Here is a 13,821-nt window from a genome sequence, read left to right on the forward strand (position 1 = left end):
TTATTGCTTGAAATTAAGAGTTTGACTAAAAATAACATTCATGACTTGCATGACTTTTTGTTCCATTGTTACTGAGCTTCCACAATTCTGTATTGTAATGATGCCTAGACCAGTTTTGTGTCTTATATATGTACAGTACATGGGCCTAAATCAAAAATCATTTCAAATACAGGGGCTACATTTGTCATTAAGTTCATTAAGTGCATTATGTTAATTTTTATTCACCTAAAGACTTCTTACAGAAAATACAAATATATTACAAAGAATGCACCAAACACGTGTTTGATTTGAGAGTTTAATGTTTACTGCGTCAGGTATAATAATAAAAGAGTGAGTATTGAATGAATGAGAGATCAGATGCGATCAGAGCATTCCCTTCTTATATTTGTGAATTAACTCTGACACGTCCTCCTTACACACCTTGATCCAGCCGTCCTCCTGCATGTGGTAAACTAAAAGGTGCAAACACATGAAAACATACCATCTTAAGTACAGCATGCAAACACAGTGTTCAACAACAACGTACATTAAGGAATTAAGAAAACAAACATGTAGAACAGAAATTCAAAGGTATTACTGAAGACAAAAAAGACATTTCTCACATCAAGTTAATATTATTAAAAGACCAAATGTATATATTTACTTTCAGTCTCAGGTTTATTGCTAGCCAGTTTGTAATACACTGCTGTACTTACGGTTGACCACACCACCAGAGTAAGCGTCTCTGTGTGTGGCATGAGCAATACCACGCCGGCCCAGCTCATACGCCTCCTCCACAGTCATATCCTCACGATAACCACTGTCCACGACACCATACGCATAACTGTTCCCACAGCCAGTGGAGAACATCCGGCCGGAGAGACGAGTACCATTATCATCCACATAGTACAGGCCTGGACCCTGATGTGAGGGAAAACATAATATGAACATAAGTTACGCATAAAGAATATGTGACACCAGATCTTACTGAGAGCATTACAATATTATTTTATAATTTTATTAAATACTATTAATATTATACACTAATAAGCAAAAAACACAAAAACAGTGCTATATAAACACATATCACCTGTTTGTCCCAGCCGCAGATCATACTCCCCATAGACAGACCCATGCCTCTGTATCCCAGCATCATGTTGGACAGCAGCTTGGAGGCTGCAGACACTGAGATCCTCTGCTTGTTACGTAGTTTGTAAAGTCTGTTTTTAAATCACTTAATTACTAACATTAATATATTAACGAAGAATATCGGCAAATATACACTCTCAGAAAAAAAGGTAAAAACTGTCATTGGGGTGGTACCCAATAAACAAAAGCTAAAAGGTACATCTTTTCTACCGTATTTACCCTATAAGGTACATACAGTACCTTAAAAGTACATATTAGTACAGGAGTGTCAAACAGCCCTGCAGAGTTTAGTTACACCTCTGCTACAACTCACATACCATGTAGTTTTCAAATAAGCCTAAATGATCAGATTAGCTGGATCAGATGTGTTTAATTAGGGTTATATCTAAACTATGCAGGGTTGTGGCCCTCCAGGAACTGAGTTTGACACCCTTGCATTAGTACTTAAAAAGTACATAGTGCATGAAGTGTACCTTTGAAAGGGTACAGTTTGTACCTTTTTTTCTGAGAGTGTAGGAATCAACATAATGGGCTTCTGCACACAGATAAAATCACAACAGTAATGGATGAATATATTCACATGAGAATTTTAAATTGAAAAAAGAAAAACAGGTGACAGGTGTTTTAATGACATGATCACTTTTTTATAATGAACAGATTGAAATTTAAGCCTTTATTCGGTAAATCAAATTAAAACATTTACAGACTGCATCAGATATGATGACACAATCCTTAAACATCATGTTTGATCACATCATGACATGTGAGAACCAATGATATTAGGCAGTTGATATTTGAGGTTTGTTTCACCATATTTAATGTAGTCTGTGTACATGTGCATTGATCTATGTTTTGATTTAGGCTTAAATTTCACTCTGTTCATCTTAAAAAGTGTTGCTTTGCCTTTATGCAGTGCAAAAGTTCATGGGTTCAATTCCCAGGGAACGCACATACTGGTTAAAAAAAAAGAAAAATGTATAGCCTGAACGCACTGTAAGTCGCTTTGAAAAAAAGCGTCTGCTAAATGCATAAATGTAAACTATAACATTGATCATTCTTTTGTGTTCACCAGAAGAAAGTAAGACATACAGGTTTGGAATGACATGAGGGTGAACTATCCCTTTTAATCTTCGCTGATGCATTGATTATTTTCACATGATGCGAATAGTAATTTTTTAAAGTCTGTACTTCTAATAATCTTTTACCAAAGAATTTTACTGAATACATTTCCTGACACAGCTGAACACTGGCAACTTCATCCTGTGATTAGATGCTTCATGACTCTCAGAAGCATGCTTAGACAGACCTGCACTCTTTAGCCAGCAGTCTCTCCCAGTACTGACAGTCTGCAGCGCTGCCGGACATTGTGCCCAGCAGGTAAGGGTTGATCTCTATCACTTTATTGGCCTCCTTTGATGCTGCAACACAATGGGAGAAACATCACGATATAGAAAAAATACAGTTTGACAATTGTGTGTTTTTCTGAATGCTGTTTTCAGTATGAATGACATGCTTTGTACTATGGTGTAGTTGTCAAATCAGCTTGCTTTCATGGAAGTGTTTACCTACTCTAAACTTGTATGGATGCTTGCTTACCAATGTATTTTCCAGCTGATGCTCTGGAGTCAACGGCCACAATACGGCCACGAAACTTAAACGCCAGGGTTGTGGTGCCATGATTCAGATCTATGGAAACGCCATCCTCACAACTGCATGACTTCAGAAACTTGGATGGCTGATGGGAACACAGAATATGTTACAAGGCAGCCTAATTTATATTTACATGTTTTTTGCTTAAATGTTAGTTTTTGCTGTTGCTGAGGCTCTGCTCCTTGTGTTTCAGTAAGCAAATTAACCCTAGATACAGACAGATTCTCAATATTCTTGCCATAGTAAATCAAAAACTTTAAAATGCTATTTTAATAACATATTACATGCTCTACAATTGCTTAAGATATTCTACAAAACTGGAAAATTAAAGGTTTATGTATCAAGGGATGATTTTTTATTAATCTGTTCAACATGTTTGGGTGCGAGCATTCTTCCATTTTCTCACAAAATGTGTGTTTTTATGCTGTCTATCACTTAACACCGTAATAATGTGTCTCTAAGATTTAATTAAGAATTGATACTGATAAAGTTACTTACGTCAACTCCGACAGGTACCGCGAACTCCTGGCATTTGGTCCCAAAACTGTAGTGATTCGACCGATCGAGAAGATGCGTTTGCTTAAAACCAAACTGTGACGCCGAATTGTGTTTATATCCACTTACATCCAAAAGAGCCATTCTTTATATAAAGAAAGTACAATTAAAGTAATTCAAGTTGGCCTAAGTGTATTTTACATGAAGGAAATACGATCCCTGAGCGGAAGACAATAATTTCGAAACCGAAAGCTTTAGTAGAATAGTTAGTTTCGATTTCGACCAGAAAACATCTTTTAAAAATTATAATCTATAACTTCGAATAACAGTTGTAAATTAATTTCTTCTATGCGTCTATCTCATGTTGTGTAAGAGTATTTGCGATAAACATGATCATTTTGAGATTCTCAGAGGAAAAAGTTCTGTACAGTGCTGGTTGTCCAATAGGAGCGAGAGTCTCTGCGCGTCTTCAGTATCTGGGTAGATTTACCCGATGCAGGTTAAGACCACTGATCTATAATATAGAACTGGATTGCTCATGACGTCATGAAAGCATAGACAGTAAAAGAAATGGACACAGCGACCCCGTTGGATTCAACGGAGACAAGTGAAGTCAATTAGAAGCACGCACTTCCTGGGGGTCCAGCGTACTGCGCAAACTCAAACGCAGCTTGATGACGTAAATGTCACGTGAGCAACCTGTCTGACAATTGTAAGTCTTCTAATCGCTGTGCCAAGAGAAATCTGAATCACCCACCGAATATTGCAGACGTTGTTGAATAATTTTGTCCCGTTGCTTTTATGGACTCTCTATGGGCTTCTCCCTTGACTTCATGCCTCCACGTCCCCCCGATAGCCTCATAGACAGTAAAAGATTGCCTGCGAGCTTCTCCTCCTGTCCATACGGTAATTTCTCTACTGTGCGACAGAGAGTCGCAGGTTATGACGCAATCGTTAGCCTATTTTTACAAAAAACTGCTTCTACGGGGCCATAACGTAAGATACAAGGTAATGGGGCCTTTTATACATTTTCGTGTTTCTTTAGAAATAATGAATGGACAAATGGAGTCTTTAAACGCCTCAGATGTAAAGTTATTCGCTGTCAAAGTGACGCCAAAATGAATGGGAGTCAATGGAATGCTAACAGCAGGTGGGGGTCCGCTAATCAATGGCGGCGCCCAGGGATGCTTCAATAAAATATGAAACCCTGCCCCCCTGCATGAAAGTGAAGCCGCCGCGCCGCCATATTGGTAATCCCTAGTGTGCGTAAACGTTCTATTGAATTAATAGGAAATTGTATGATTTTAATGAGAAAACATCACCTAACAAGTAAGCGTTTATAAATCTTAAGTATTTCTGTACATTGTAACAATGCAAACACCCTCGGCATGTAAACGGTTATTTTTGTAAAATTTCCCCTACTTATTAAAAAGCTACGTTCATTACAGTAGCGAACATCATGAACATGATAAACATCAGACGGACATGACCTCAGCATATAAAACAAACGATAAAGTGCTCATTCTGAAATCTGAATTTATTCAGAGAAAAAACTGACTATGTACAGTACGGATTTAAAGACATAAAGCTTTATTTTCAAGATAGTAAGTTAACCTTTTCATTTCATTATAGAGCATTAACAACATAATTGTATTATTCATTGTAATATATTCAAATCCATTTCTGATACTAATACGTTCATGTTTAATAATTCCTGAATAATTATGTTCATAAAGAAATAAGCTATATTTTGTGTTGGATCGTTACCTGTGTCATCAGTGCGCAGCAGACACACCCACCTAAACGGTTTAAATATATCACTTATACTGCCCCAAAAGACCGTAAACACTGCAGATAACATCTGAAGTAAACATTAATTTACAAACCCATAACATAAAAACTAGTCCTGTTTGACTGATTTGCTTCAAATCGGGTAATTTTAGGACAGCGGTATGAATGTGACTCAATGGTGCTCTCTGCCGGTAGGAATTAGTAAGATGGCGGATCGAACACTCCCGGTGGCTTCACTGCCTGCTGGCAGTTTAGAACGCGATGAGCGATCCAGTCATATATAGATCAGTGGTTAAGACCAGGTGAAACATTGGTAAGCAGGCGCAATCAGAAATAAAAAATAAAATAAAATACTACTCTGTATAGTTAAACATGGATACTACTTTATGTGGTGTATTTTATCTATAACATGTTACAAATAGCCTGTAATTGAGACATTAATTCAAGAATTTGATTAAAAGCAGAAAGACATAGGCCGCGGAAACATATAGGTCCTATAGTGGGTTCGTTTGTACGCACTTCAATCCACACCCGACGTTCTTGGTTTGCTTCTTATTTATTAAATCGAGGCAATTGTTCGATTAAACATTGATTAAAATTAAGATACAATTTATACAAAACGAAATTCACTTTAAAGAAAGTCTTTCTACAAAACAAACCTATGAAGTGGTCATAATCATGTCTGACCATGTCATATTGCGCCTCTTAGTAATGCTGTTCAGTGTTCACTTTTCATAATCAAAATAAATTAAATAAAAAAACAATAATATTATAATATTGAACATATATATGAACCTAAGTACGTTTTCTTTGAGAGGGGGTTCGGCGAAAAATCGGCAGCTGTCAGCAGGAAGTGGCTGCCACTAAAACCGTGAGGCAGCTGTCGCTAAAAAACCGAAAATCGGAGGAGGCTGCCAGCGGCATCAAGACAAATAAATAATTATATAAATTTATAATTATTTTTAATAGGTATAAATGTCAGTGTTGTATATTATTTGATTGAAAAAGTTTATCAAACAAAGAAAAAATTTAATTTGGCTAAACGTTCATTTCCAGCTGAATGTTTATGTATGAATGCATGCGTGTTCATCAGTGTTTGTGTGAAATAATGAAAGATATGCACACAAACACACACACACACACACACACACACACACACACACTCACACACACACACACACACACACACAAAAACACAAATATATATATATATATATATATATATATATGAGAGAGGCACTTACTAGGTGTATGTTGTATATTTATTATAAAGGCTATATACACACACCTGCCTAAATGATCAAAAAGCGAGGTCTCATCAATGACCTCTATTTAAAATCATATTTTGCTGTTATATTTTTTTTACATTTGTAGTATTTCAAAAAACAACTTTATATATATATATATATATATATATATATATATATATATATATATATATAGTTTAAAGTAGCTGTTAAATTTGTAACAGGCTTGGCATGTTGTCAAAGTCAGTGCTATACAATGTAAACAGTATAAAATACATCCAGTAAGCAAGCAGACAAAAATATCAATCAGAATCACTAGCAACAATCCTGAGGTATTTACAAGACTCTCAGATCGGAACTGATGAGTTATACAGAGTTACTCCTCCAGCATCTTGCACCAATCACTGCAAAACCCTGGATGGGTGTGCATCTCTCCTCGTTTTCCTCTTCCCACACAGTCAAGCCTCCTTTATTTATATTGTGCTTTTAATAATACAGATTGTGTCAAGGCAACTGAACAGTATTAAACAGGAAAATAGTGTGTCAATAATGCAGAAGGACAATAGTAAACACTCATTTTTTTAGTTAAAGGCAGTTTATCATTGAATTCAGTGATTTATCATCCAGCTCAGTTCAGTTTAAATAGCATCTGTGCAATCAAGACGATATCGCTGTAAATGAAGTGTCCCCAACTAAGCAAGCAAGAGGCAACAGCGGCAAGGAACCAAAACTCCATCGGTGACAGAATGGAGAAAAAACCTTGGGAGAAACCAGGCTCAGTCGAGGGGCCAGTTCTCCTCTGACCAGACGAAACCAGCAGTTCAATTCTCTAGTTGGGCTCTAGTTGTCCTGGTCTCCGCTGTCTTTCAGGGCTGTAGAGGTCCTTTCTAGGTGCTGATCCACCATCTGGGCTGGATACATACTGGATCCGGGTGACTGCAGTGACCCTCTGATCTGGATACAGACTGGATCTGGTGGCTACAGTGACCTCGGAATAAGAGAGAAACAGATTAATATAATTTAAGATTTTAATATCTATACGATGTTTAATAGGTAGCCAGTGGAGTGTTGACAGAACCGGGCTAATATGGTCATACTTCCTGGTTCTAGAAAGAACTATAGCTTCTGCATTTTATTATTCATAAGAAAATGGTGACATTAATACCTAAATTGCTTTATTAACAGTAGACATGCATGCACAGCCATATTAATGATTATTCCCATTGCATTTTGTCATCATGTACCTAGCAGTGACCACATTTTCATGCATAATTTGCACACCTGGTAAGCAGTTCTTGTAAACCTCATCGCAGTGTCTGCAGGGCTGCAGTGTGTACATTTTGAAGTATTCCTGGCATGGCTCAGACTTGTTCTCCATTTTGTTACACCTGTATATTTAGATGAGGAGCATAAAAACAGCATAATTACAAAGATAAACATTCAGACATGGCAAGTGAGAAATTGAATGGTATGGCACCATTTTAAACCTCTAATCAAATATGTAAAAGAAAATACATACCCTCAAGGCAGCAGAAGTGTGCCCTCTTTCGAAATTAACATCTTAACATTTGACATCACCCCAGCTGTTCAGTGTAGGACAACTGCCTGTCCCAGAATACACGTCATCTATTCCAAAAGCAAGTGTTACACCTGCACATGCATTGTATTAGAGAAAACAACACACCTAAAAATAGCAAAACAAAAAGACACACACAGAGAGAGAGAGAGAGAGAGAGAGAAGTTCTTAAAAGAAGAATCAATAAGTTAATGGATATCAGACAATCTCCTGAAAGACTAAACTCACAAAAAATATATGGTTAGTGTTGCAAGTGTATCTTCTATAATTCCAGTCAAACAACATTCGTTTTATATTATTCAATAGACTCTGTTAACACGATAATATTTAATGGTACGTTAAATGTAATATTTGAAGTTAATGGTAGTAGCCCCCTAACATACTAACAGCAACAATTATACATGATGTAACATGGTACACAAACTACGTTTCTACCACTAATTAGATTACATTTAACAATTAAACTGAAGTAGGCAAAGTTACACTGTCGTTCACTAAGATAACAATTAAAATCAAACTTACAACGCAAAAATTATTCATTACTCCGATCACCAATTTCCGAATTTACCGCTCGATCAATCGCCGCCATTACTGAAGAATTTGGCTGCTGTTGTAGTTATATGTGATTGGTTGCGTCCATGTTGGTCGATACTGATTGGCTGCCACCGAGTGGCAGGTCCCGCCTACCTTCCGGCTGCCAGTAAGTAACTGCCTTCCGGCTGTCAATGGCAGCCACTTCCTGCTGCCAGCTGCCGATTTTTTATCTGAATCCCTGCTGTTTTCTTTAATGGCTACAGCACCTAGTAAGGTCAGAGGACTCAAGGCTACGTTTCCCGAAACCTTCTTATTTAGGCTACACTTTTTTTTTTTTTTTTTTTTTTTTTTTTTTACTGAAATGCTGGAAAATATTTACAAGAACAATATTTCATCGCAGCATCACCGCAGCAAACAAAAAATGGGAACGAGAAGAAAGCACGTAAAAAATTGAAATGGTTATTGTGGCAGCAATATATGATTCAATTTTAAAATATGTAGGCTAGGCTATTATAGTTTGGATTACTTTTTATAATATCCCACGTGTCCTAATACATGCAATTTCAACTATTTCTGAAGTGATTATTTTATAAAGAACACCGCTTTCTCTCATAACGCAGTGAAGCAGCCCGTGCATGAGAGAATAATTGATTCTCGAGCCGTCGATATCAACAGATTCAGCACCGTATTGTTCGAGGGAACACGCCTAGAAATGGTATACCTTTTTAGTTAAGTTATACCTTAAAGCGTTAGTTCACCCAAAAATGAAAATTATGTCATTAATGACTCACCCTCATGTCGTTCCAAACTCGTAAGACCTCCGTTCATCTTCGGAACACAGTTTAAGATATTTTAGATTAAGTCCGAGAGCTTTCTGTCCCTCCATTGAAAATGTATGTACGGTATACTGTCCATGTCCAGAAAGGTAATAAAAACATTATCAAAGTAGTCCATGTGACATCAAAGGGTCCGTTAGAATTTGTTGAAGCATCGAATATACATTTTGCTCCAAAAATAACAAAAATTAAGACTTTATTCAGCATTGTCTTCTCTTCCGGGTCTGTTGTGAGTGCGTTCACGACGCTGCTGACGTGTTTTCTGGTGCGCCCAATAACAAAGATAACACATCAGCAGCGTCATACGTCACCAGCGTCAATGCAGCGTCGTGAACCTGTCTTTAAGCATGCATACAGTCGTGAGTTTCTGCTCGATGTCGGCAGAACCACTTTTTTAGAGTTAAACTCCGTGCACGCCGAAGAGCTGCAGGATCTCGGTCTGCTCTAGAGACCTTCACCATCACCGACCCCCACTGCTGCGTCTCGCCCACAGCAGAGGCGCCGCAATCGGCGTGAGAGGAAGCAGAAGAGGGGTAAGCGCGGAGGTAACCGGGCTAGGCTAACGGCTAACCCAAACAAGACAGCTATCCCCACCATCGTACTGGCTAACGTATGCTCTTTGGACAATAAACTGGACTACATCCGATTACTACGCTCAACTCAGAGGACTTTAAGAGACTGTTCTGTTTTTGTGTTCACGGAAACATGGCTCAGCAACAGCATTCCAGACTGCGCCATTCAGCTCGATCAGCTGACATGCTATCGAGAGGACAGAGTTCTCATCGCGGGAGGTAAATCACGCGGCGGCGGGCTTTGTGTTTACATCAATGATGTGTGGTGTCGCGATGCTGTTGTGGGTCTGCAAACACTGCTCACCCCTGGTGGAGTTTATGATTATTAAGTGCCGGCCGTTCTATCTACCGAGGGAATATACAGCCATACTGCTCGTTGCTGTTTACATTCCTCCCTGCTCCAACATCAACAACAGGAGTGAGGCACTGAATGAACTGTACCAGCACATCAATTAGCAGCAGACAGCCCACCCTGATGCTTTTCTCATCTTGGCTGGGGATTTCAACTTAAAGAGTGTGTTCCCAAAAATATACCAACACATTAACTTTCCAACACAAGGTAAAAAACATTTTGGATTTTGTTTACACCACCCAGAAAGGAGCTTACAAAGCCTCCCCCTCCCCCACCTTGGTGCCTCAGACCACATCACTGTCATGCTAATGCCTGCATACAGACCGCTTGTTAAAGTCGCCAAACCAGTTCACAAACAGATACAAGTGTGGCCTGAAGGGTCATCAGAGGCTCTTCAAGACTGTTTTGACACCACTGACTGGAATATGTTTAAGCAGGCTGCCACATACAATAACTCCACAGACCTCCAAGAGTACTCAGAGACTGTCACTGACTACATCACCAAGTGTATTGATGATGTAACAGTCACAAAGACCATCACTGTCCGGGCCTACCAGAAGCCGTGGATGACAGGGGAGGTCTACAGACTCCTAAAGACGTGGAATGCTGCTTTCAGAGCTGGAGATGAGGGGGGTCTGAGGACAGCCAGGGCCAACCTATCCCGTGGCAACAGAGAGGCTAAGAGACAATACTCCAGGAGGATAGCCCATCGATTCAGCGACAGCAGAATCAGGCAGAGGATACAGACCATTACGGACTACAAGCCCCCACCGCGGACCTGTGACAGCACCATCTCCCTGCTGAACGAGCTGAACGCCTTCTTCACTCGCTTTGAGGCACAAAACAGCACCACTGCACAGAAGACTCCACCTCCTCCCAGCGACCAGGTGATGACACTGTCCCAGGACAGCGTGAGAAGATCCTTCAGCAGGATCAACACAAGCAAAGCTCCAGGTCCTGACAACATTCCTGGGCGTGTACTGAGAGACTGTGCAGTGAAACTCACTGATGTCTTCACAGACATTTTCAACATCTCAGTCAGGCTGTTGTTCCCACATGCTTCGAAGCTACCACCATCATTCCAGTCCCGAAGAAGCCGTCTCCATCCTGCTTCAATGACTACCATCCAGTTGCACTTACCCCTATTCTCATGAAGTGCTTTGAACGGTTAGTCATGCACCACATCAAGTCTGCCCTCCCCCCTCCCTGGACCCCTTCAAATTTGCATATTGGTCCAACCGCTCGACCGATGATGCCATCACCACTATCCTCCACTCAGCACTCACACATCTAGAGAAAAAAGACTCATACGTCAGAATGCTTTTCATAGACTTCAGTTCAGCATTCAACACAATCATCCCTCAACAGCTCATTAACAAACTGGTCCAGCTGGGGCTCAACGCTTCGCTGTGTATCTGGCTGTTAGACTTTCTGACTGGAAGACCTCAGGCAGTATGGGTCGGCAGCAACACATCCAGCACCATCAGACTGAACACTGGGGCCCCCCAAGGATGTGTGCTGAGCCCCCTCCTCTTCACTCTGCTGACCCATGACTGCTCACCTTTACACAACTCCAACATCTTTATTAAGTTTGCGGATGACATGACTGTGGTGGGTCTCATTAGCAACAGAGATGAGACAAACTACAGGGGTGAGGTGAGCTGCCTGGCCGGGTGGTGCAGTGACAATAATCTCTTTCTGAACGTGGAAAAGACGAAGGAGATTGTTGTTGACTTCAGGAGAGTGCACACTCAGCATGCTCCTCTGACCATCAAAGGTGTGACTGTGGAGAGAGTGAGCATCATCAAGTTCCTGGGTGTGCACATCACAGAGGACCTCTCCTGGACCGACAACACCGCAGCACTGGCGACAAAGAAGACCTAAGACAGTTGAGCAACTAGAAGCCTGTATTAGACAAGAATGGGACAACATTCCTATTCCTAAACTTGAGCAACTTGTCTCCTCAGTCCCCAGACGTTTGCAGACTTATATAAAAAGAAGAATTTTATAAAAAGAAATTTAAAATCAACTTATTTTTCCCTTAAAATGATACATTTTCTCAGTTTAAACATTTGATATGTCATCTATGTTGTATTCTGAATAAAATATTGAAATTTGAAACTTCCACATCATTGCATTCTATTTTTATTCACAATTTGTACAGTGTCCCAACTTTTTTGGAATCGGGTTTGTACAACCATCTAATGCAATGCAAAGAACATATACTGTAAATAATCTCTCTCAGATAGTGATGGTGGGTCAGGAGCCTGTACTTTTCTCCGGCACCGTACGAGACAACATTGCCTATGGTCTGCCAGGCTGCTCAATGGAGAGAGTAAAGGAGGCTGCCAGCAAAGCCAATGCCCATGCCTTAATCTCCAAACTAGAAAATGGCTACGAAACAGGTAAATGAAGTGCTGTCACTGTCCACAGTCATTCTTGTGTCAGCGGCTAGAAAGATTGTGACTGGACATAAAAAATAATTTAAAGTAAATATCTTGATTATTTTCTACTCTTCATATCTGTGAACATCAGAATTGCCAGCATTCATAGGCTTTTATTATTATCAGCAATTCTGGATTTTTGTTGCCACTCTATTACTTATATGAGAAGGAAGGTTTTAGCAGCTTGGTCCATTTGCTAGACCAACATAAACCAGCCTTTTATTCCACTCCATTTTTTATTGGATAAGGAAGGTTTTAGATTTAAGCATGGTACTATTGTTTTATTAAATGCTACAGTGATCAAATCCTGCTTTCTTTGTCAGATGTGGGAGAGCGTGGTAATCTGCTCTCAGGAGGTCAGAAGCAGCGCATCGCTATCGCCAGAGCTCTGATCAGACAACTGCAGGTGCTCATACTGGATGAAGTGACCAGCTCTTTAGACACTGAAAGTGAACAAATGGTAAAATATGGCTATTCAGTGTGAACACAATGTCATATGCACTGTATGCATTCACAAATCCCTGCTTCCTTTAGTGCTACTATCAGAAGAATTCTTGCATGTTTTGTTATTCCACAGGTTCAACAGGCCCTGGCCTGCTGCCCCACTCAGACCTTCCTTGTGATTGCTCATAGGCTGAAGACCATCGAGAGGGCGGATCAGATCATGGTGATTGACAGCGGCGAGGTGGTGGAGCTCGGTACACATCAGGAACTGATTCCCTGATTAGTTCCCATAGTTCCATCATTAGTGTCTTATTTGTGTCAGGTGTGTTTACCCATTAGGCTCGTCTGTGTTTCCTATTTAAAAGACTGTCCCTGAGTTGCTTTCGCTGTTCAGTCACTGTTATGTTATGCTTCGTTCAATGCCTGTACTCCTGTGTTTGGATTAAAGTTTGAATCGTATTGGATCTCCTGTGATTCTGTCTTTTCCTGTGTCCCTAAGCGTGACAACATTGTAATGGATGTTTGTTTTACTTTATAACTGTACTAAATGAATGTATCAGCTTTTGTCATGTGCTTAAATCATTTTAAACTATTACACTGTACAAAACAACAAAATATTGCTCAATCTGCTGCTGTAGTGATTTATAGTTTTGAATTTATTAAAAACTCTGTTCAGAGTTAGAATAAAATTGTGTTCAGAATCAAGGTCAAAAATGGTGCACAATTGGTTTGTGAAATCATGTGACTTTCTT

At 39.7% G+C, this 13,821-nt stretch overlaps 2 protein-coding genes across 2 annotated transcripts; one reads left to right on the top strand and one right to left on the bottom strand.

Annotated features, from left to right (window-relative positions):
• Window positions 1-281: 281 nt before the first annotated feature.
• LOC122140870 (proteasome subunit beta type-8-like) lies at window positions 282-3,509 on the bottom strand. Its single transcript, XM_042746040.1, has 6 exons — window positions 3,277-3,509; window positions 2,725-2,863; window positions 2,435-2,546; window positions 1,070-1,199; window positions 696-900; window positions 282-452 (listed from the first exon to the last, which is right to left on the bottom strand). Exons 1-6 carry the CDS (start codon window positions 3,415-3,417, stop codon window positions 364-366), a joined length of 816 nt encoding a protein of 271 aa, XP_042601974.1. The 5' UTR covers window positions 3,418-3,509; the 3' UTR covers window positions 282-363.
• An 8,881-nt stretch (window positions 3,510-12,390) lies between these two features.
• LOC122140871 (ABC-type oligopeptide transporter ABCB9-like) lies at window positions 12,391-13,533 on the top strand. Its single transcript, XM_042746041.1, has 3 exons — window positions 12,391-12,586; window positions 12,949-13,085; window positions 13,203-13,533. Exons 1-3 carry the CDS (start codon window positions 12,391-12,393, stop codon window positions 13,347-13,349), a joined length of 480 nt encoding a protein of 159 aa, XP_042601975.1. The 3' UTR covers window positions 13,350-13,533.
• The last annotated feature ends 288 nt before the right edge of the window (window positions 13,534-13,821 follow it).

The sequence above is a fragment of the Cyprinus carpio genome, chromosome B19 (genome assembly GCF_018340385.1).
Source record: "Cyprinus carpio isolate SPL01 chromosome B19, ASM1834038v1, whole genome shotgun sequence".
Lineage (NCBI taxonomy): Eukaryota > Metazoa > Chordata > Actinopteri > Cypriniformes > Cyprinidae > Cyprinus > Cyprinus carpio.

What these genes read in the sequence shown, in the direction of transcription:
- LOC122140870 (XM_042746040.1), bottom strand. Translation starts at nt 3,417, where the DNA reads ATGGCTCTTTTGGATGTAAGTGGATATAAACACAATTCGGCGTCACAG. An exon ending in CGGTACCTGTCGGAGTTGAC is followed by an intron (nt 2,864 to 3,276) that starts GTAAGTAACTTT and finishes TGTTCCCATCAG; the next exon opens with CCATCCAAGTTTCTGAAGTC. An exon ending in ATCAGCTGGAAAATACATTG is followed by an intron (nt 2,547 to 2,724) that starts GTAAGCAAGCAT and finishes ATTGTGTTGCAG; the next exon opens with CATCAAAGGAGGCCAATAAA.
- LOC122140871 (XM_042746041.1), top strand. Translation starts at nt 12,391, where the DNA reads ATGCAAAGAACATATACTGTAAATAATCTCTCTCAGATAGTGATGGTG. An exon ending in AGAAAATGGCTACGAAACAG is followed by an intron (nt 12,587 to 12,948) that starts GTAAATGAAGTG and finishes TTTCTTTGTCAG; the next exon opens with ATGTGGGAGAGCGTGGTAAT. An exon ending in ACACTGAAAGTGAACAAATG is followed by an intron (nt 13,086 to 13,202) that starts GTAAAATATGGC and finishes GTTATTCCACAG; the next exon opens with GTTCAACAGGCCCTGGCCTG.